General features: G+C 45.3%; 2 protein-coding genes across 2 annotated transcripts; one reads left to right on the top strand and one right to left on the bottom strand.

Moving 5' to 3' along the window:
* Positions 1-1,088: 1,088 nt before the first annotated feature.
* MED17 (mediator complex subunit 17) lies at positions 1,089-12,434 on the top strand. Its single transcript, XM_035115519.3, has 12 exons — positions 1,089-1,402; positions 3,055-3,221; positions 3,668-3,884; positions 4,779-4,915; positions 4,999-5,083; positions 5,453-5,605; positions 5,980-6,110; positions 7,810-7,994; positions 9,353-9,490; positions 10,010-10,127; positions 10,757-10,916; positions 11,295-12,434. The coding sequence occupies exons 1-12, from the start codon at positions 1,156-1,158 to the stop codon at positions 11,501-11,503; spliced, it is 1,947 nt and encodes a 648-aa protein (XP_034971410.1). The 5' UTR covers positions 1,089-1,155; the 3' UTR covers positions 11,504-12,434.
* VSTM5 (V-set and transmembrane domain containing 5) lies at positions 11,989-21,893 on the bottom strand. Its single transcript, XM_035115520.3, has 4 exons — positions 21,549-21,893; positions 18,425-18,757; positions 15,947-16,084; positions 11,989-13,121 (listed from the first exon to the last, which is right to left on the bottom strand). The coding sequence occupies exons 1-4, from the start codon at positions 21,637-21,639 to the stop codon at positions 13,078-13,080; spliced, it is 606 nt and encodes a 201-aa protein (XP_034971411.1). The 5' UTR covers positions 21,640-21,893; the 3' UTR covers positions 11,989-13,077.
* Between the last annotated feature and the right edge of the window lie 1,103 nt (positions 21,894-22,996).

Raw genomic sequence — 22,996 nt, 5'->3', positions numbered from 1 at the left:
TTCCCTGTAACTTGGCTTCTCGCAATGAGGGAACCGCCAGAAGGCCCTCGGCACTGGACCTCAGTGTCTGGGCAGAACGATGGGGGTGGAGACGCTCCTTCAGGTATACTGGATCAATTTAATGGGGAGCCTTTTTTGCTCCTTTTTGCCAACAAGGGGAAATTTGCTTGGGGGGGGGACCTGACTCAGCCCCCTGGGCTTGGTAGTAACTACATCTGACTGAAAGGAACTTTGGATTGGAGTTTTACAGGACCAACCCCCACCCCCACCCCAAATGCACAAGGCTTGTAACATACAGCTACAATCTTACAAATGCTTGTCTCGGAGCATCTTCTTTGGAATTCGGTGCGGGACTTGCTCTAGAATAAACCTTGGTGGTATTGCACTGCACACCTACTTCAAAGTCTCTGCGGAGTCTTGTGGAGCTTGGAGTAGGGATGGGTGGACCTGCGGCCCTCCAGGTGTCTTTGGACTCCACTCCCATCAGCACCAGCAAGTGCAGACAGATGATCATCAGGTGATAGGAGCTGAAGCCCAACACCAACAAGGCGGGCAGCTTCCCCATTCCTGACCTGGAGAGTGGAAAACCCAGCAAGTATAATTTTCCGTGCAGAGCAAACGTGCAAATAAATAAAAGATGCATGTAAAAGCATGCTGCTCATAAATAACTGCCGCCACACGCTTTAGTTCAGCTTTCCCCAACCCGGTGCCCTCCAGTTGCTAAAAAAACTACAACTCCCAATGAGCCGCGCTGATGGGAGTTGTAGTCTGAAATATCCAGCGGGCGGCAGGTTGGGGAAGGCTGATTTCGCGGTCCTGCCCCCCCCCCCCGCCGCCTCCGTTCTATCCCCGCCCCTTGCAAATCCCGAGCTCTTCCGGGAACAACCTCCGGGGGCCACTAGGGGGAGCCTGAACTCCTTTTTTTCTCCCCTTGCTTTAGCCGAGTCCCTCCGCAGGCACCGTAGTCCGTAACACGCATGCTCGGCAAGGCCAGCCGGGATTTTTCTCACGCACAGAGCCGCTGAGGAGGGAAACCTGATTCGCTGCTCTGCCTCGTCCCTCCGCAGGCACCGTAGCCCTTAACGCGCATGCTCGGCGAGGCCTTCTCGAACACTTGAACGCAGAGCCTCTGAGGAGACCCAAGCTGAGGCGAAGATGTCGGGGGTCCCCGCGGTGCGGATCAGCATCGAGTCCGCCTGCGAGAAGCATGTGCAGGAGGTGGGCCTGGACGGGAGCGAGACCTACCTGCAGCCGCTCTCCATGTCGCAGAACTTGGCCCGCCTGGCGCAGCGCATCGACTTCAGCCAGGGCAGCTCCGGCTCCGAGGAGGACGAGCCCGCGCCGGCCGCCGGGGGAAGAGAGTGGCCCGGAGCCGCAGGAGGGGATGAGGAGGAGGAGGAAGGTAGGGAGCGAGGCCTGTCCGTCACCGCTATCGTAGACTTGGGATGGGGACCCTTGAGGGTCATGTAGTCCAACCCCCTGCCATGCCCGAACCTGAAGCATCATTATTATTATCATTTATTGCATTTGCATGCCACCCTTCCTCTGAAGATCGCGGGGCGGTCCACCACTATTTATTTATTTATTTATTTACACACACACACACACACCACCCCACCCTATAACCCTCAGGGCAGTTCACAGAATAAAATCAAGATATAAAACCACATAATACATAATAATTATTTTAAAAAACAACCAATAGTCCCCCCCAAACAACAAAAAAACACATTTTAAAAGGGCACAAAAATACAAAATGAGAAAAGAAATTACACGATGAAAACGAAAACACTGAGCCACTTTCAGGCTGCAGGCAGAGAAACCACGTTTTTAATTGTGTTCTCTCCCCTTGTGGAAATCGCAGGTGAATAACCCCCAACACACTTTTATTTTCCCTTCCAAGAAGGTGTTTCTACTGGGTGTTGTTGTTGTTTACATAGGGGAACAATAGGACATGTGACCCCTCTGCCAGCAATCTGGCCCACCTCCTTATTTCTACTGGAGGGGAGAGTGTTTATGCCAACTCCTTCCTCAGAGCTGTCAGCTTGGATATCTTAAAAATATCTGGTGGGTGTGGACAACTGAAGGACAATTCATGGAGAAGGACCTTGGCGGATTTTGACACATTTTTCTCTTTGGGGGAGAAAAAACAACAACAAGCTTCTCACCTAATTCAAAATGTCTGGTTTATTTCATGTAATATCCAACACCTAATGAGACACAAACCACCATCTGGTGGATGGCAAACTTTTTCTGCATTGGTTTGTTTATTAAGGAATTTCCTACAAGTCTAATGAAGAACTATGGTGCGTTGCAGAGGGTTCTGGGCCATAAACATGCTTTTATATGCATTCAATTTCTGTGTTTTGCTACTGGATTCCTGGACTTCTGTGTGGCCCCTCCCCAACTGTGCATCCTGGAAGATGTTCAGTACACCCCTCAACCACACTGAATCACAGATTAATGAAGTTAGAAGTTTTCCAAGAATTCATCTAATTCAATCCCTGGTTCAGTGGAGGATCTACAATACAAAGGCTGCAGCTGCAGCATCCTTGATGGATAGCTATCTAACCTCTGCTTACATACTTGCAGGCAAAGGATAATTTAGGCAGTCTGCTCCACTAGCATGTATCTCAAAATCTATAGGTGAAAACTGCTTTCCTGCACATTTTACCAGTATTGATATTCATATTTTTTTTTAAATTGGGAAGTTTCTAAAGCTGCCCACCCCCTCTCACTGAGTTGAAGAGGAAACAAGCATGGGAAATTGCATTATAGTGACTCAGACCACTGGTTCAACAATTCTCTGGGGCTTCAGGTGGGTCTCTTCCAAGCCTTACCTGGAGCTAGTGAGGAATTGAACATAGGACCTTCTGCGTGCAAAGCAGATGCTCTACCACTGACCTTTGACCCTTCACTAAAGGGATGCAACACCATGACATGCAGCTTTCTAGCCATAGTTATAGCAGCACCTGTGTAAAGGAATAGCTCTCTTGATAATTCCAGCAATAGTATATAGACTTCCTGTGTTTTTCTTTCATTTGTGTGCTCTAGGTTTGGTAAAGTTCCAGCCTTCGCTCTGGCCCTGGGATTCAGTGAGGAATAACTTAAGAAGCGCTTTGACAGAGATGTGTGTGCTCTATGATGTTCTCAGCATTGTCAAGGATAAAAAATTCATGACTCTGGATCCAGTTGTGCAAGAACCACTTACCCCAAAACAGGTACAGCACACCTGTTCTGTTCAGACCACTATTAAAACTATTGGGAAAGATGAACTGTTCCATTTTGGTTAAACTGTATTTCTGTTTGTATGTATTGTTAACTGTGGGCTACATTGTCAAATATGAAGTAGTTTCTTTTTAAAAGAGGGAATTAGAATTTGTCCACACCTGCTTTTAAGCCCAAATTTGATTTGTTGCCTGGAAGACACAATATAAGTTTCCTTTCTGCTTGAGGTTTTGTTTTGTTGTTTTTATAATGTGAAAGGAGAACCACTGGCTCTGCAGATAGTGATGGACTGAGAACTCCCACTGGTACCAGCCAACAGTTGTAGATGGTGGGAGTTGTGATCTGGGAACATCTGGAGGGGCACAGGTTGCCCCATCACTGGTGTCAACAGATAAAGTCACATTTAAATAAAACTGCAGTTCTGTTTCTTCATTTCTAGAATCAAGTTTTGCAGCTGATCTCCAAGAAGAAGTCGTTAGCTGGAGCAGCCCAAATTCTTCTGAAGGGAGCAGAAAGGTTATCTAAATCGGTTGCAGAGAGCCAGGAAAATAAGCGGCAGAGAGACTTCAACTCTGAGTTACTAAGACTGAGGCAGCACTGGAAGTTGAGGAAGGTTGGGGATAAGATCCTTGGGGACTTGAGCTACAAAAGTGCAGGTATGATAGGCAAAGGATTGGTCTAAAGTTTGCTGAATCTACTAATAATGTTTTTGATCACCTCTTCTTCCACGCATGATAGAGCTTTGTATCTCCTCCTTCTGAGTTGAAGCAGGACTGCCTAAGACATTTTGCTGCTTGAGGCGAGTAGCAAGATGGTGCCTCACCCACTACATTGCATGTACAAAAACTGCTTGGAGTGGCTGTTGAATCTTTCTTCAACATGAGCAACAGGACAGCATCCTCCACTGCACTTGAAGGCAGCAGGCTAGCTTAGGGGACATGTGGAACACTGTTGTCTAGCAGAGGGGAATGTGTGGAGGCTCAGAATGAATCAGCTAATGGGGAGCTTGTCACAGCCTGAGGCAGCTGACTCACTAATAATAGGGCTGGCCCCGCCAAGAAGCATGGAGCAGAAGGAGAAAGGTATACAGTGGTGCCTCGCTAGACGAATTTAATTCGTTCCACGGGTCTTTACTTATAACGAAAAATTTGTCTAGCGAATCCCATAGGAATGCATTGATTTTTTTTTTGAATTTTTTTTTTTGCCCATAGGAACACATTAATTGAATTTCAATGCATTCCTATGGGAAACCGCGATTCGCTAGACGTTTTTTTCATAAAACGAATTCGTCTAGCGAGGCAACCTCCACTCAAAAAATCCTTTCGTTAAGCGGAAATTTCGTTAAGCAGGGCATTCGTTAAGCGAGGCACCACTGTATTGGCAACTGAGGGGCTAGGTAGTATATATGGTTGCCAACCCCTGTATTGTACCAACTACTCCTTAGCTTTGAACTATAATTAAGATAGTGTCCAGTTCAATTCTTTGAATTTGTTAGGCATGCCACAGTCTCTCAGCGTCATCCAAAACATTTAAACTACTTTTATTTTTAGGGTCTCTCTTTCCTCATCACGGTACATTTGAGGTCATAAAAAACACAGACATTGATTTGGATAAAAAGATTCCTGAAGATTACTGTCCATTGGATGTTCAAATCCCAAGTGATTTAGAGGGATCTGCCTATATAAAGGTTTGTCCAGTTGCTGCTTTTAACGTTTTGTTAGTGTGTTCTTTGAATACAAAATGACCCTGTTTGCTTCTTTTTGAATATAGGTGTCTATTCAGAAGCAAGCACCCGATATAGGGGATCTTGGTACAGTAAATCTGTTTAAAAGGCCGCTTCTGAAATCAAAGCCAGGTACAGTTATGGTCTGTATTTGAATGGTATGTCTCAAAAGATTCTTGTCCGCATGAAAACTGAATAGACCTATTAAAAAATAAACCTACTCTTGAAAAGCCCACTGTCTTCACTGATTCATAATACTCTGCTCAAAGATCTAGACGTTAAAATAAATGTGTTCTTTTCCCCCCACCCCCACTGAGCTCTGCATAGGCAGTGTTATGTATTGTCTTCAACTTGAGTTGTATTTAAAAGATTCAAATTGTGTGCACATTTTATCAGCCATCTCTTTCTCATCGTTTAGGTTGTATAATACTTTGAATGTCCATATAAATAGAGCTGCTTCTCTCAACTTTACAACGGTGTTTTTCCCTTCCTCTCCTTTAGGGGCTCTGCATTGGCAAACGAAGCTGGAGACGGCACAGAATGTATTGCTGTGTAAAGAAATCTTTGCTCAACTGTCTCGAGAAGCTGTACAAATTAAATCTCAGATTCCCCACATAGTTGTGAAGAACCAAATAATTTCTCAGCCATTTCCAGGTAAGCGTTCCAAGACAAATTAAATTGAAGGATCTGGCAATTTTTTGCATGCGTGTAGAGAACAGATCTAAAAAGATGTGTCATTTAACCTAGTACCTTTCCAAGTCTTACGACTCTTTCAGGTGCATGGCTCTCATCTGTCCAAAAGATACCCAAAACTATCATCTTGCTTGCATGGACTGATCTAGGCAAAGTTGCCAGCAAATTTCCCCATTTCCATAGGCTAATGTTTATGTCTTATATTTAAGAAATCGGCAAGTTTGTGTGTAGGACAAATGGAGTAAAAAAATTATCTTGTTATGCTGTATGTGTTGCTGTGCTCTTCAGAGTTAAAACTAAGCCATGCTTTCTCTCTGCCCCATTTCATTATGTAGGCTTGCAGCTGTCCATTTCCTTGTGTCACTCTTCAGATGACAAGAAATCCCAGAAATCTGCTTCCGATAAGCAAAGTCCAGAGGATCATCTTTACGTTCTAGAGCATAATTTGCACCAGCTGATTAGAGAGGTACTGTCAGCTTTCTCTGTTCTTCCTGTTAGCTCACTTAAAGAAAGCAGCTGTTGTTGTTTTAATTGTCTGCTAAGAGGGTGTGTAATATTTGCATTAAGAGCTATGGAATTTTCTCTCTCTCTCTTTTTTTTTTTTGGAAGGGTGGTAGTATCTAGGCTATGTTTACTTTAGTGGCTAATTCTGGGTACCATGGCTTCTTATAAACAACGACAACAACCTAGACTGTGCTGCTTTTCCGCACAGTGCTGTCAGTTAGATAAAACAATCAGCACTATCCAGCAAACATTGTCCCACCCAGTATCATTGAGTCGGACTTGTAGCAGATCTTCTTGCAAGGCCAATTAAAGCGGGGAATGAAAACAAAATGATTGCATGGGATTTGTGTCTTTCGATTGCTGGAACCAGCACACAACTAACTCTTTCCTTCCTCTATTGTGGATTCTGGTTTTGGTAGCAGGAACTTTTAGATTGTGAAAAAATAAGAGCATACTCCATTTGCAGAACAGCTTCTTGACGGGTTCCTGAGAAGCATTTTTATTATCTCAGTGTGCAAACTGGCAACTTGTGGGTCTGCCTCTAATCATGACAGAATATTGGTCCCTATGGTTTTTATTCCATTAGCCCTCCTTGATCTCCATGTATGGCTGAGAACCTCTCCCCAGAGTACAATTGCAAATGCATTACTGGAAGAATTAGTATCAAAGACTTTGGGGGTGGGGGAAGGCACTGTTATTTTTGCAATACGGAGAGAGAAGTCATGAGATATACTGTACTTGAGTATCCATGAACAGGTTTATCCTACATGCATGAGGATCTAAGAAGGTGAATTGAATTAAAATTACAGATCTCTGGGAAGCAAATATCTTTTAAGCTCTTGTTCTTCTGAGAACGATTTCCTGAGTGTCATTGTTTGCTGATAATCTCAAGCTCACCAGTGGGGAACCTACTAATTACCGGTATGATCCTTGACCATTGGTCATGCTGGCTGGGTATGATGGGAGTTGGGAATCCAGTAACATTTGGAGGACTGTAGGTTCCCCAGAGCTGCTCCAGGGTGACATAGCTGATATAGAGCAGGTGCTCCTGCAAACTAGAGAAAAGACAGAAGACATCCAGAAACTATAGTGGAGAGTTTTGTTCATAGGTAAGGCAGTGAAGGATTTCAGGACAAGTCTCTGATTGTTAGACCTCCTGATGAGAATTAATTAATTAATTAATATACCGCCCTGTGCCTGTAGATCTCAGGGCAGTTCTCAACATAAAAATTCCAGTATAAAAAACACAAAATACATAATAAAAACCAAATACAACCCAATAATCCCCCCTAGGTGATATGCTCACTCCCTCTCCAAGGTGGAAGGGGGAGACAATCTCTAATTGTCTCCTTTACATCAAAAAGAGAAGAACTAGGTACTTCTCCTGATAAATGGTTTTCAGGATCTGTGTTCCCTATTCTGGCCAGTATTCTTGAGCCTTACAAAACCCAGGAGTAATTTTGCTTGTTTGATACAAAATCATGGTGTGTTTTTTGCTTTTGTATTTTCTCAATAGTAAAAAAAAATCATTCAATCAAGTTGTATACAGTTGTTACTTGACAAACAGTTCTGTTTTGCTGGTCTTTGCACAGTTTCTGACTTAAGACTAGAATTGGCTTGTTCCCTTGGCTTCATTATAGCAACTTTTTTCCCCTCCTCAGTTTCACAAGCAGACCCTGAGCTCCACCATGATGCCTCACCCAGCTAGTGCACCTTTTGGCCATAAGAGAATGAGACTAGCGGGGCCTCAGGCTTTTGATAAAAATGAAATCAATTCCTTGCAACCAAGTGAGGGGCTGCTAGAGAAGATTATAAAGCAGGCAAAACACATCTTTCTGAGACGCAGGTATGCAAATGTATCTTTTGGAGAGCGCTTTCTGCATAACGTAGATACTTTGCAAGTTAATTCGCCTGAACGCTTCGCTTGTGTGGCAGGGGTTGTATCCAATATCTTCTTTCAATTTATGGAAGGAATTCTTCAGAGAAGGGGCAAGGAATCTTTGGCCCTGCAGATGTTGCTGAATAACAGCTCTTGTCGGGAGAAGATTTAGGGGAGAACAGCAGACTGGGAGGTGATGCGAAACTACCTCCCTCCTCCATTCCACAGATGAGTTCCTTTCATCAGCAACAGAGCACTGACTACACTCCCAGATAATTTCTATAGGAAGCTGTTTATCACAGGCAGAACTTTTAATCCGTTTCTCATAAGCATATTAAGTAAGACTGTCCACTGTCTGTACTGGATCACACTGATTTTTCCAGTGTGTTTAATATGAAGTGTTACATATATTCTATATAGATCAATGCCCAATGATGTCCAAATGATGGACTGTGACCAGCTCTTCTGCTTGGGAGAGCCCTGCTGGTCAATGGCCAGGCTGAATTTCCAGGGACAACATGGAATGAGAATTGAAAAGGAGTGGAGTTGATTTGGGAAAGGGGCTCAAATCAGGGGAGGATGCAATGAGTAGAGGGGAGCATTTCAATTATGTTGGGTGGTCCAGATATCTGATATCAGGAAATGCTAGACTTGGCCAGTGCGCTTTAGTGGTTAGAATGTCAGTCTGCACCCAGGCAGACCCAGGTTCAGATCTCCACACAAGCTGACTGGGGACTAGGAAAGGCTTGTCAAGCTGCCTTATCCTGCAGGGTTGTTGTGAAGATGTAATGGCTGGGAAGAGAAACACCATCCTGAAGCCCTTGGGGGAAAGGGTAGGATAAAAATAGAATAAAAAACAAAGTGAGGGAGCAAACCTAATACATTTTACCTGCAAGGTAATGTTACTTAAGGAAAGCTGATTGCAGAAAAACCCACGTCTTATCCCCCCCCCCCCCAGTGTATGTATGTTTTACTGGTGGTTGTTTCTGTTTTCCTTGCAATGCTCAGAGTCTTTTTCCTACATTTATTGTCTTGTTTTGCAAGACGTGCAGCTTCAACCGATCAATGTGTTGAATAATATATGCCTGCTAGTGTCTTCAGGAATACCTATAAAACATTGATGTGCAACGTAAGGTTCGCTTAAAGTTAGGCATCATAGTCTCGGTAGCATTTGAGATGTGTCAGGCTTTAAATATTATCAATACCAATTTATTTTTATAGGCATTTATGTCTAATGTGATCAGGCAGAGCTTATTACTTTTCCTCACCAGTATAAAAATGCAGTGCCTCCAAGTCTTCTGGGATCTTGTTCTTTTTGTTTTCAGAACTGCTCGAACCATCGACAGTCTTGCCAGCCGTATTGAGGATCCACAAATTCAGGCGCACTGGTCAAACATCAATGATGTCTATGAATCAAGTGTCAAAGTCCTGATCACCTCTCAAGGTTATGAGCAGATATGCAAGTGAGTGTGAAAGGGGGGAAATGTTTGCACCTTGCTCCTTGGGTGGAGAAAATATTTGGATGTCTCTGTAATTACCCAGCTGGGGAGGTCATTCCCCAATAACCATAACTTAGAGCAGGCATCCCCAAACTGCGGCCCTCCAGATGTTTTGGCCTACAACTCCCATGATCCCTAGCTGACAGGACCAGTGGTCAGGGATGATGGGAATTGAAGTCCAAAACATCTGGAGGGCCGAATTTTGGGGATGCCTGACTTAGAGGCTCAAATGTCTTTTTGAAAAAGGGGGCGCTAAGCGTGATTCCCAATGGTGTTTGCAATGCTTCTTTGCTGAATTGAAATATCATTTCCCTATTCACTATAGTGCTCTACTTCACTCTGCTTTTAAGGATTGCTGCTGTTGAAGGATTGGTTTTTAACTGTGGTGCAGTGCTATGCTTTTGACTTTCTCAGGCAATGGAGGTAACCACTGTTCCACCACCCCAAAGCACCAGTTGTGCTCATATCTTATTGCTTTCAAAGGTCCATTCAGTTGCAACTAAATATTGGCGTTGAGCAGATCCGAGTAGTACATAGAGACGGAAGAGTAATTACGCTATCCCACCAAGAACAAGAGTTACAAGATTTTCTTCTCTCTCAGGTAAAAACCAGGAATCTTTTGCCTTTCTGTGGTGGGTGGGTGAGTGCAGCAGGACCTTGAATGCCTTCTTTTTTAAAATGGACGTCTTGGGATTGCAGATGCAGATTTAATACAGTTGTAGGAGTTCGAAGTTCTCCTGCTGCATCTGCAAAATATTGTGCTAGTGGCAAATAGCAAGAACAGGGAAATTATGTCTGTGACTAGGGACCTGTTTTCAGTCCAAAGTTAGTAGTGCGAACTTGTTGAGCCAGCTTTGATTCTACCAGTAGTATGCTTAGAAAGTATGTTTTTCTGTTAAATGATTCTTTTTGCCTTGGGAGCCTTCAGCTGAGTCAGGATGGCTTGCTCATAGTCACAGACAACCAAAAAGTGCAGTTTTGTGTCACTTGGAATCTCTGGATATCTTTCACTCTTGTTTGGTACCAGAGCTCCTGCAATGATGACTCTTGAGTGTGGAAACTGCTGTAGATTAAATGCAGATATGCAGTTATATTACAGTAGCTATTATAAAGTAGCTGCTCTGCGTTTTTGAGAGAGCAAATATAGAGAATATGGCAGGAGGCAGGAACGAAGGGGATAAAATGCAACTGAAACATCCACCCATTCATTTTTTTTTAATTTTATTTCAGATGTCACAGCATCAAGTGCATGCAGTCCAGCAGTTGGCCAAAGTTATGGGATGGCATGTGCTCAGTTTTGGTAATCACGTGGGTCTGGGCCCAGTGGAGAGCATTGGCAATGCGTCGGCCATAACTGTGGCGTCACCAAATGGAGACTATTCTATTTCAGGTACTGTGCTGGGAATTAAAACTTGCTGAGAACCTATGTGCTTCATGCATGTGAGCTAAAAGGAAAGAAATTGCAGTTAAAGGAACCAGTACAGTAAATACAGCATTCTTACACTCTGCAGTTTAAAAACAAAACAAAAACCACAACCCACTCAGATTGGAAAGTCAAAAATGGCACAGTACGACTTAATGAGGACTTGTGTGGTCCCTAAGAATTGTTGAAGGCACAATCGCCAGATTGATATTATTTGCATATTTTAACTGATGGGCTATGTCACCGTGGGAACCTTTGGGTTAATGGGATTACCATTTTAGTTTTAAAGCTTTACAAAATGGTGCATAGTTAATGCTGTTGCGTTGCTGTGCTTGTTTTCTGCAGTACGCAATGGTCCAGAAAGCGGCACTAAGATTATGGTTCAGTTCCCACGCTCCCAGTGCAAAGACCTCCCCAAAAGCGACGTGCTTCAAGACAGCAAATGGAACAACCTTCGTGGCCCATTCAAAGAGGTTCAATGGAACAAGATGGAAGGACGCAACTTTGTGTACAAAATGGAGCTCCTCATGGCAGCCTTGACACCCTGCTCTTAGGCTTAGCGACGAAACAAAAAGGACTATTGTTTTGGCACAAAAGGGAATGACTCTTATACACTCCTGATGGTTCTAAAGTTGCATAACGTGTGAAACGTCATTCATTTCATTTTTCTCCTCCCCCCAGAAGCAATTTCTGGAAGCAATTTCTCCTGCCATTTCTGAATGTTGAATTAAACTGCTGTTGTCTTGCTCGAGTCCAAAGTCCTTGATGAATAGTTCACGAGATTTGCAAAATGGAAGTCCTCTTTGCCCCATCTTTATAAAGGGATTACCTGGGCTGCTTCTGTAGAAAATGTGGTTATGCCCAGTTTAGCAAGGGCAGCCCAGAACAGGCTGGAACATTTCCATTTAGAGGAGGTCTTTGCCATAGCAGTAGTTATTTCTGCAGTGCTCAGATCCGCATCTGTGACTTTTGATGTCACAGATGTATGTTCAGGTAATAACTCTTTATTAATGATGATCAAAACACTTAACAAGGCAGCTTATTTGTCAGTTTTATTCCTGAAACATTCACCAACAGCCACAGCTAAAGACAGTTGCGAGCACCATTTCGTTTAACCATTCTATTGGAATGCTATTGTCATTCCAAAGACATACAAGCACAGGGAATTAAATGCAAAATATCAATGCAAGCTTGTGGCATAGTGTATGCAGTACTGTATTTAGAAGTTAGAAAGCCGTATTAAAATCCCCACTGAGCCATATCACTCTTAGCCTGACCTACCTCACAAGGTGGTTGTGAGGACAAAATGAGATGATCCCCATCTACACCGTCCTGAGTGCCAGAAAAACAGGGGAGGGATAGAAATAAGTAAATGGGATGCTCATCTTGTCGTCTAACATCAAAAGGTCAATGAAAGAACTTGAACTTCATCATTCTAATGTTGGTTTATTCTTTAAATTAAAAACCCAATCATCGGTAAATGTTTTTGATGCGAGTTGCCCATTACTACTTTAATTTGTTTCTAAAATGGAATAAGTTAATACAGTGGTACCTCGGGTTACAGACGCTACAGATTCCGCTAACCCAGAAATAGTACCTCGGGTTAAGAACTTTGCTTTAGGATGAGAATAGAAATCGTGCGGCGGCAGCAGGAGGCCCCATTAGCTAAAGTGGTACCTCAGGTTAAGAACAGACCTCCAGAATTAAGTTCTTAACCCGAGGTACCACTGTAAACAGTTGCACCTTCCTTAAAAGGCTGCATTCCCCCCCCCCCTACCTATGCACATTCAAGATTGTCCACTATCGTGGGTGCAAATTTTAGCACATGAAGTCCTCAGTCATGTCGTCGTCATATTTGCCAGTGCAAAGTTTAAGTGTTTGTTCTTGATACAGGTTGAACAACAGAAGCATTCCGTCCTCTTTACATGTTCTGTCCATTGTAAATTCCACAGTATCTCTCAAAAGCGTCTCTGAATCAGCTTCCAATTAATCTTTGCTTTTCTGGTTCAGGAAATATCTTACAACAGAAGAAACATACATCTTGTGTCTTCTGGATGCCTGTCTCCTCTCTTACTAGTGTTCATTTTTGAGGTAGAAAATTGTCTCGTACATCTAAACTGTTCCACATTTAACACCCCATCATTTGCAGCTCAGTCTCTTCAGTTGCGCTTGCTGTAAATGAAAGGAGAATGTAGTTGTTTAGAGAACGGATCGACTGGAAAGGAGCAGTTCCAAAATAAAAAACATAGCTAAGAGATAATGGCATACAACTCATGAGCATAGTGAAAACCTGCTGCAAATCTCTATAAACAGGGCATTAGTGTTACATAATCTCCCCTAAACAGGCCCATGTTTATACTGCACCTCCCCTCTGAAATCTGTACCAATTAAACCAAAAGATCCAAGTGTAAAGTGTGTGCACTACATTTACAGCAGCTTTGCAGATGCTATTTCTCTTGATATCCTTCCTTTTCCAGATCTGCTCTGGTGTCAGTTGTATGGAGAAAACCCAGTCATGGAACATGGAAAGGCAATGGAGTTGCCGGGAGGGGAATGGAGAATCAGACCAGTTCAGTATCGTTTATGCTAAGTGGCAATGGCTCTCCAGGGTTTTTAAGGCACTGCCCTTTTCCCAGCCCTATGGGCAGATGCCAGGGTTCACTGCAAAACTATTGCCAAATTGAAGCAATTCAGAAAAGGTTACATTTTTGGTTAACTGAAAAACCTGGTTTTTGGGGGGAGCACTGCAAAACAGGATTTTTGCTGCGAAATGGCTGCAAAACTTTAGCACAGGTTTGGGCGGGGTCCTAAATTTTGGAGTTAATGAAGCTAAACCAGGGGGACCATCTGTATGCAAAGGAGAGGCACTTTTCACTCAGCAAGGAAGATAGTTTCGGTGAGGGGGTGCCTTCATATGAGGCCTAGAAGGGGATTGATCCTGCAGGAATAGGGAATCTGTGCTCCTCAGACTCCAGTTCCCATCCGCCTCAGCCAAGATGGGCAGTCGAGGATGATGGAAGTTGTGATTGTCCCATTCACAAAAATCTGATAGGAAGCTCATAGGTTGCATAAAACTGAGCAGCGGGAGAGTTTGCGGTCTTGCAGCAAGAGGCAAAGGAAGCAGGACTGCAAAGTGTCAAAAGAGGGAGGGACTGTCACTTTAAATGGACTGGGCGTGCCTCAGTAGCAGTGCACTTTGTTTTAGCAAGCAGAGGGTCCCAGCACCTCTTGTTTTTTAAAAATTATCTGCAGGTGATGTGGAAGATCTCTAGCTGATACCCTAGAGAGCTGCTACCACCAGTTGGAAAATAATTATCGCCTATCTAAGGCAACTTCTGACATTCCATGGAAAGGGATATGACAAGTCCGCTTGTTTGCACAAGGGCTGTGGCACAATAAGGCCTTCTCCGCAGGTGTTCTCAGCTGCCACTGCCATAGTTGTAAAGCAAACAGCCTGCTGTGTTTGTCTATGTCTTTGCATGCTTGAAATTGCCCGAAGATCTTTCAAGCCAAATAGATAATGCAGTTTGCAAACAAGGTGCAGAGGAACTGAAGGAGGGTGGGGGACGAGAGAGAGATTAAGTCTGAATACTGCAGCACTGTTGCTGGTACAGTCAAACTTCAGATCCCGGACGCCTCCATTCTGGAATGTTTCGGCTCCCGAACAATGAAAACCTGGAAGTAAATGCTCCGGTTTTCAAACGTTTTTCGGAAGCCAAACATCCAACATGGCTTCTGCCTGAGTGCAGGAAGCTCCTGCAACCAATTGGAAGCCACGCCTCGGTTGTCGAACATTTCAAAAGCCGAACGGATTATGTTCAACAACTGAGGTTTGTCTGTACCATATGCCCAGATTTACACTTGGCTGATTTTTTTAAATATCCCTCTTTCAGGGCATCCTTCCTACATTGATTTGCCTGCTAAGAAATTCCTGCCTCCTGAAGAGATGGGAAAGAATGTCACAACTGTTTAATATACTGTTGCAACTGTCTCGTGTGTAACTGTGCTTTGGCACTCAAATTGAGATCCCAGTGTAGATGATAATCCCTGGGTCCCAATGTCCCTTAGACACATTCCCAGGGTTGTGCATTGTAAAAGATGTGCATCTTCTGCGAGTGTGTTTAAGGGATGAAGTATGCATACATGCAAGTTTCCTAGCATGCATTCAGCACTGTCCCTGAGTAGGATCAGAGTTCAAATTATACTGCTGCAGAATGTAAAATGCCAGTGGCACTAGCTGCTTTAGTGCTCACGTGCATGCATTTTTAAAGGTAAAGGTACCCCTGACCATAAGGTCCAGTCACGGATGACTCTGGGATTGCGCACTCATCTTGCTCTACAGGCCGAGGGAGCTGGTGTTTGTCCGCAGACAGCTTCCAGGTCATGTGGCCAGCATGACTAAGCCGCTTCTGGCGAACCAGAGCAGCGCACAGAAACACCGTTTACCTTCCTGCCAGAGTGGTACCTATTTATCTACTTGCACTTTGACGTGCTTTCGAACTGCTAGGTGGGCAGGAGCAGGAGCCGAGCAACGGGAGCTCACCCCGTCGTGGGGATTCGAACCGCCAACCTTCTGATTGGCAAGCCCTAGACTCTGTGGTTTAGACCACAGCGCCACCCGTGGCCCATTTTTAAAGTTACAGGTGTGCATTAAAGAAATATGCATGTGCTTCCCAGATTAATGTCCATGGAGCTAAACTCTTCTTAAGAGGAATGGAGAACTACAACTCTTGTAATTCCTGATCTCTGCTATGTTTGTTGGGGCTGATGGGAGCTGGACTGCCAACTGCAGGGTCGCTGGTTTCCGATTCCTGCTGAAGAACAGTGTTTGCAACTCGCAATAACAACAATTCAACGAAGCATCCTCCAAAGAAACCATTTTCCGAGAATGGATAGCAAACCCCACCCCCCAAATCAGGAGCTATCTCTGACAAACAGGTACAGTTGGAGCAAATGAAAGATTATTTATTTCCTTTACATGCTGCTGCAAAGATTACCTTTGATCCGGTGCCTCTCCTTCTGAAACAGCTGCATTAATTTATTGCACAGCCACATGAGGCAGACTAGAATGGCAGACACACCTGCGAGGAAGGCAAAAATGACGGCTACGAAATGCAGGTCTTCATAGATAATCTCTGAAGGAAAAGGGGAGGCAGACAACACAGTGAAAGTTGACTTAGGACACTTGGAAAAGAAATCACGAGTCATCGAGTGGTGCCTCCAGACTATCACTATCCTGTGGGATAGATTCAAGTGCACATCCTTTATTTAGGTTTGCACAATTAAAGGGGTTTAAAGTCCTCTGTCACCCCAGCACAACAAATGCACTAAGAAGGGGAAAAAACCATAACACCTTTTGCAACTAGGAAAGTGACAGTCATATGCATTGGGAAGTGAACACATGATTAATGGGAGGGTGTGTAATCAAGCAAACCAGGGGGAATGTTCCTTGTTGAATTACCTCCCCACAAACAAATGCACAGTAAATATCAGATACCATTTAACCATGGCATAAGCTTTGTGTAAGCAAATCAGGATGAATGCTGAATAAACAGGTTGTCTGGCAGGATCCCAGCTGAGCCTTTTTGCCAAGCCCTCATTGCTTTTGGACCTCTCTGTTTCTGAATTTCCCCACCGCCGCTGCCATCAATCACCCTTGTGACTTATCTGGAGTTTGTTCTACCTATGCAGGAGAGCAGGCATGTCCAACAGGAAGACCGTGATCTACCGGTAGATCACTGGACGTCTGTGGTAGATCACTGGCTCGCCCCAAAGAAGCTCAACAACTTTGGCTCCCCTACAAAAGCTCAACAACTTCTAAAAAAACAGGGCTTTCCTCCTCCTTAAAAAAAAGCTTAACAGCTTACCCCCAAGTAGATCACAGTCTCTTGAGAGTTGGCCCCCCCCTGCAGTAGAGCAATGATATAGAAATGGAGTTGTATCTGTTTTGGGTTTTTGGTGGAGGTGGGCAGTCAAAGCAATTGCATTTTGAAATGTTTCCCTATGCAAATAGAAAGCGTTCGCCGTCCTATGCTCATTGTTTACTTGCAGGGAGGAGTTGGGGATTCTTATGTGGGAAGCATTCAGAAACGGGACCACCTGGCACAGGTTACTCTCCCCCAACTTTACATTCTGTTGCCATGGTCTGACTTAGATCCTGGCTGCATCTCCCTTTCATTGAAGTCTCCCTCAGCAATGAGAAAGGCAAAGGCAGACAGCACACAAACACACAGAAGGAGAAGCCACTGGCCACCACCCTCTATCTGTTGAAAACCTGATCTTTATCAGGTTTTTAATTCTCTATTTCATAAGGTTTTGTCCTGCTGTAATGCCTTAGGGTTCCCAGATCAGGATAACAAGATGTAGAATCAGTGATGTAGCAAGGTCAGGTGGTACCTGGTGCAGAAAATTTCTTGTCACCCTGCAAAAATGGTTTGACTTTATTTCATATTTTTGGGAGGAGCCAAAGTTGGTGAGCATTTTGTGCAGAGCTAGAGTTGTTGGTTTTTTATCACAGAGATGATGAGGAGTCTGTCTGCCACCCTACAGCTCAGAGGGAGCCAGCAGGCGGACCGTTTTGGCAGCACCAAAACCACAGCTTGCTCTGCCCCTGGGTAGAATGGGAATCCCCCTGAATCAGAGAATATACCGTGTTTCTCCAAAAATAAGACACCGTCTTATATTTATTTTTCCTCAAAAAAAACACACGGTGGCTTATTTTCAGGGGATGTCTTTTTTTATTAAGTATGGTACAGTTTAACCTACAAGGTTAACCTACAAGGTTAAACTGCCTATCACTATGGCTTATTTTCGGGGTATGGCATATTTTCGGGGTATGGCTTATTTTTGGAGAAACACGGCACATCTATTCATCCAATAAACCTTAACAACAACAACAACAACAACAACAACAACAACAACAACAACACTTAGCAAATGATCCATGATGGCAATTGACAGTGACCCAACCCTGAACCACTGCTGGTAATTTGGTGGCAATGAATTTGCTAGATAGATAAATATCCGTTCATTTATTAGTCAGATGCCAGCTTCTTGGCACATTCTCGGACATTTACCTGAACAGGTGAATGATCTATCTGTGGACATTGTGTTCCTGAGCTCCCCCGCATCAAGCAGGGAAGGTCTGCAAGAGGCTTCTAACTCAAATTCAGCTGAATGTGTGAAAAAACACCTTGTGGTGATCAAGGACATACTGTACCTGTTTTTGGGTGGTAAGGCAGGAGGTGAAAAAGAAAGAAGGGAAACATTCTCCACTTAAGGTCAGGCTTAAAAGTCTGCCTACCCCCTGAAAACTCTCCAACTATCACCTTTCCCATTTCTGCGCGAGCCAAGCATTCCTATGATGAAATTGTGGGATGGGGATATTCAGCCCAGCTTTAGCTCCCAACTCCTGCCAAAGAGCGAATTGCGAGCAGTCGGCAATAGAGAAAATATTAAATCCTCTCATTTCATACCATAAACATTCAACAGGATGGTGCCATAGATGGTGATCCCAAACTCTTCTCTCACCGTGACTAAGTAATAACCAGTATCTCTGATATCGACGTTCAGCAGCTGAAGAGAACCATTGTCATAAATCTTCACTCTGTCTACGTAGCCGCTGGATATGTTGGCGTAGCTTCGCGGTTTCCACTCGGCAATTTTGGATGTGCCCCTGGGTGACGTGTGGGTCCACTTGATGACGGGGGAGCCTCCAAAGGTATGCGCAACGGACAGCAAAACGTTCTGCGCCACCGTGGTGTTCATGTTGGGTTGTGAGACCAGCAATGATGCTTCTCCTCCTCGAGCTGGAAGAAGAAAGCAAAGGGGGAAGTCGGCCTTTCTTTGGGTGATGGATTGGCCTTGTCTGTGTTGAGCTAGGGTGGCATATAAACAATGCTTAGAGCATCGTCTCCCAAACTTGGGTCTCCAGCTGATTTTGGACTACAGTTCCCATCACCCCTGACCACTGGCCCTACTAGCTAGGGATGATGGGAGTTGTAGTTCAAAAAAAACCAGCTGAAGACCCAGGTTTGGGAAACCCTGGCTAGAGTGCTCATCTAAGACCAGGGAGACCAGGATTCGAATCCCCACTCGAACACAAAGCTCTCTGGGTGATATTGGGCTGGTCACTACCTCTCAGACTAAGATCATGGGGTTGTTGTGGGGATTGAATGAGGAGGGGGAGACACACGTGTGCTACCTGGAGCGAAAGGTGGGATATACTGTAAATGCCATGAATAAAAATAAATTTGGTTGTGAGGAGGCCAGCTATTTAGTGTCACTCGGGATGGACAAATCTGTTACATTTGGTTTCTCTCTAGGCCTATTTTTGCTACACCTTAAGTTCTTTAAAGAGATCCTTATGAAACTCATTGTCATTTTAATGCAACTTATTCCAATGTACACATTTCTGTATGCAATTTTGTGTTTTCGTACATTATTTTCTCCAAATTTTGTACACTTTTTTGTACACATTGTGTATAATGTGTACATTTTTGTACACATTGCTTGGCTGGAAAATTGCATTGCAAAGGCCAGAGATATTTGTAGCCCTGTTTCAGTTTGGGTATTGTGTCAGAAAGTTAGAACTTGAGAAGAGCCTGCTGGATCAAGCCAATGGCCCATCTAGTCCAGCCTCCTGTTCTCACAGTGACCAATCAGATACCACAGAGGGAAATCTGCAAGCAGGGCATGAGCACAAAAACACACTGGGATTCCCAGCAACCAGCATTCATAAACATTACTGCCAGTCAGAGCAGGCAGAGAGGGCTTGGTCAGTCTTCCCCAACCAGATGCCTTCCGGATAATTTTGGACTACAAATCCCATCGTCCCTGACTATCAACCATGCTGGCTGGGGCTGTCAGGAGGGCCTCAGATCAGAGAAGGCTGAGACAGATGAACACAGGTGGCCCCAGTATAAGGCAGCTCCCTAAGTTTCTAAGTGATGAATACAGCTGTGTGCTTCAGCCTCAAACAGGGCATTTTGCTGCCTGAGGTGGGGATTCCTTCTCCTACATAGAGATGCTGATCAGACTGGCTGTGGGATTTTCCATCAAAACTGGCAATGGGACAGCACCCTCCACCAACTTAGAATCATATAATTGTGAAGTTGAAAAGGACTGCATAGGTCATCTAATCCAACCCTCTGCAATGCAGGAATTTTTTTTGGCCAAGGTGGGACTTGAACCCACAACCCTGTGATTAAGAGTCTCATGCTCTACCAACTTGAACAAAATATTGGGGTGGGGGAGGTAAGCCCCGCCCTGCATATGTTATCACATGAGGCAGTGCATGCACACCATTTGAATGGAAATGCCCATCCACTTGGGGGGGGGGACGACGACAGCTTGCTCAAATACTTTACAGGGGTGGGGAGGGACCTCAGACCCTAGAGGTGGTCTCCTATGTCCAACCACACCTGAGGACAGCAAGATAGCCGGTCCATAGGACAGGCCATGCAGCACAAATTGATCTGTTCTCCAGCGCATCGCCACTGCTGCCTGCCTGCCCTCCGCATCTGCCGCCTGAAGCACTTGCCTCACTCTGTCCAATGGTAGGAGCAACCACAGGCTCAAATGACTGCAGTGTGGTTGGGTACACATACAACCATGTATAACTACATACACAGTTTGGAAAATATGTAATATATGGACTCCAGATGCCCAAAGGAATAACTCTAGTGTGCAGAGAGATTGTGTGTGTGAGAGAGAGGGGGGGGAGCGCACCAGGTTGTGTTCCTTTTTAGGCCAAGCCCAAATACCTTAACTGAAAAAAACCCCCAGAGAATAGCTCAGTCAGTAGAGCATGAGACTCTTAATCTCAGGGTCATGGATTCAAGCCTCACATTGGGCGAAAGATTCCTGGGGGTTGGGCCGCTAGATGACCCTCGTGGTCCCTTCCAACTCTGCAATTCTGTGATTCTATTATTCTAAATCTAAGCGACCTGCCATGTCCACCTTGGCCCACAGCCCAGCAAATGCTTACACTTTGCCACAAAGGAAGAAGGGAGCCGAAGGCAAAGGAGATGAAAAAGAAGATGGAGGAAGACAATTATTAGGCTAAAGTTTCCCCCTCTAGCAGTGCTGGGCTTCAGGAGCTGCATGCTAGTTGGGGATTACCAGCAAAAGGAATTAATCTGTTTAATTTATACGCAGCCCTTCTTTCCAGCAAACAACAAAAGCAACTTCAAAAAGGTCTTAAAAAAACAATTCCATGCATCTTGAACCACACAAACAAACACCAAACAGGGAGGCAGCAGTGATGGAAGTGATGAGACTGTTTAGGAAAGGAACACACAAGGAACATGCCAGTTGCTGGAAACCAGGAGGAGAGCAGAGTGCTCTTATGCTCGGGTCCTACTTGCGGGTTTCCCACATGCGTCTGTCTGGCCACTGTGGGACCGGGATGTTCACAGGCTCTTCTGGATCAGAGCAATGACCCTATCTAGCCCAGTGCGCCATTCTCACAGCGGCCAAGCAGATCACCCCTGTGGCAAACCTGCACGCAGGACCCGAGCTCAGCAATGCGCCTGGCACCACAACCTGATCTGGCGGCGGAAAGAGGTGTGGGGACTGCGAGGAGCCCAAAGCACTTACTCGGCAGAGCCCAGCCAGCTGTCAGGCAGAGGATGGCGATTGCTAGCCGTACGTCTTGTCTGCAGCTCTGCAGACAGCCGAGAGGCCTCATCAGAAGACGGGAAACGTTTGCCGGCCTTCATTTAATCCAGTGTCTGGAGAACCGCATGTCAGAATCCAGATTGGGGTGTGTGTGTGTGTCTTGTCCGTCCCACACCCTGTTCTTCTCTTCCATCCCCTCTTCCTGGAAGCCAGCAAACAATCGGATACCCGAGGGGCTGTGTGGGTTAGTCTCTGCAGGTTCCCTCAGGTTTCACCGCGTTCCCTCAGACGCAGAGCCTTCCCTTGGAAAACCCACACCGAACTGTGAGGTGAAGCCTGGCTCTTTGCCTCGGCTCTCACGCCCTTAAAATAAATAAATATCTACCCTCCCTCCGATATTGATTGAGGATGCAATTGGCGGAGAACAGCAGCAGCAGCAAGCAGTGTAATGTTCCTTTCAGGAAATGAGCCACTCAGCCGGCTCTGCCGCATGACAAGCAGATGAATAATTCCTCTGGTTTCTGTTCTGCCTGTTACACTGCGCTGAGCTGGGCTTACTTCTGAGGGAAATCCTAAACTGAGCTGGACTTCGTTCTGGTTCCGAGTAAACAGGCATAGGGTCGTATGCAGTTCAGAGTAGACTCATTGGAATGAATGAGCACGACTAAGTTAGGCCCATTAATTTCAGTAGGTCTGATTTCAAGGAGTAGGAGTGTTTGGGGTGCTAGGGGACCCCTGGTGGGGGACACGTCATCAGCAGGAGCGGAGCAAGCTGCCCATAGGGGCGGGGCGCACCACAGGGCCTCCAGAGTCTGCCTTCCTTCTCCCACTCAGCCATCCTACAGCTAGAGGGAAGGCAGTGGGCGGATCGTCTGGGCAGTGTGGAACCTGTGTGTACCCAAGCCACTGCGTCTCTCCCAGGAGAGACATGTGGTTTGGGCACGCTGCAGGCCCCGCGGTGAATGCCGCCCGGCATTTTGTCACCCCCCTCAGTGGTGGCACCCAGGGTGGAACGCACCCACCACACACCCCTTCCTCCACCCCTGCACATCATGCTCCTTCTGGGTAGTTTGTCCACCTTTCGTCCCCACCTGACTCTCCACTCAGCTGTGACTCTTAGAAGCTGTCAGCATGCGACTGTGGACACGTGGCTGGCTAAACCTGGTGCGAGGTGCTGAGTTAGGGACTTCCCCTGCATGCGAAGACAGGCTCCACCAGATTGAGTGGATGAGACCAATGGAGACTTTTTTGTTTAGACACTGAGGTCCTCCTCTGAGGGTCTTCTGGTGGTTCCCTCACTGCGAGAAGCGAAGTTATAGGGAGCCAGGCAGAGGGCCTTTTCGGTAGTGGCACCCTTCCAGTGGAACACCCTCCCTTGAGTTGTCAAGGAGATAAAGAACTACACAACTTTTAGAAGACATCTGAAG

This window comes from Zootoca vivipara, chromosome 4, assembly GCF_965207765.1.
Source record: "Zootoca vivipara chromosome 4, rZooViv2.hap1.1, whole genome shotgun sequence".
NCBI classification, from domain to species: domain Eukaryota; kingdom Metazoa; phylum Chordata; class Lepidosauria; order Squamata; family Lacertidae; genus Zootoca; species Zootoca vivipara.
Note: the sequence above shows the minus strand (reverse complement) of the source record. Positions and strands in the feature narration are given on the sequence as shown.

Bases quoted from the DNA above. Each gene is read 5' to 3' on its own strand.
- MED17 (XM_035115519.3), top strand. From the start codon at position 1,156: ATGTCGGGGGTCCCCGCGGTGCGGATCAGCATCGAGTCCGCCTGCGAG. The intron at 5,606-5,979 runs GTAAGCGTTCCA...TTCATTATGTAG, and splicing joins AATTTCTCAGCCATTTCCAG to GCTTGCAGCTGTCCATTTCC. The intron at 10,917-11,294 runs GTACTGTGCTGG...TGTTTTCTGCAG, and splicing joins TGGAGACTATTCTATTTCAG to TACGCAATGGTCCAGAAAGC.
- VSTM5 (XM_035115520.3), bottom strand. From the start codon at position 21,639: ATGAGGCCTCTCGGCTGTCTGCAGAGCTGCAGACAAGACGTACGGCTA. The intron at 18,758-21,548 runs GTAAGTGCTTTG...TTCTTCTTCCAG, and splicing joins AGCTGGCTGGGCTCTGCCGA to CTCGAGGAGGAGAAGCATCA. The intron at 16,085-18,424 runs GTATGAAATGAG...CTTTTCCTTCAG, and splicing joins CATCCTGTTGAATGTTTATG to AGATTATCTATGAAGACCTG.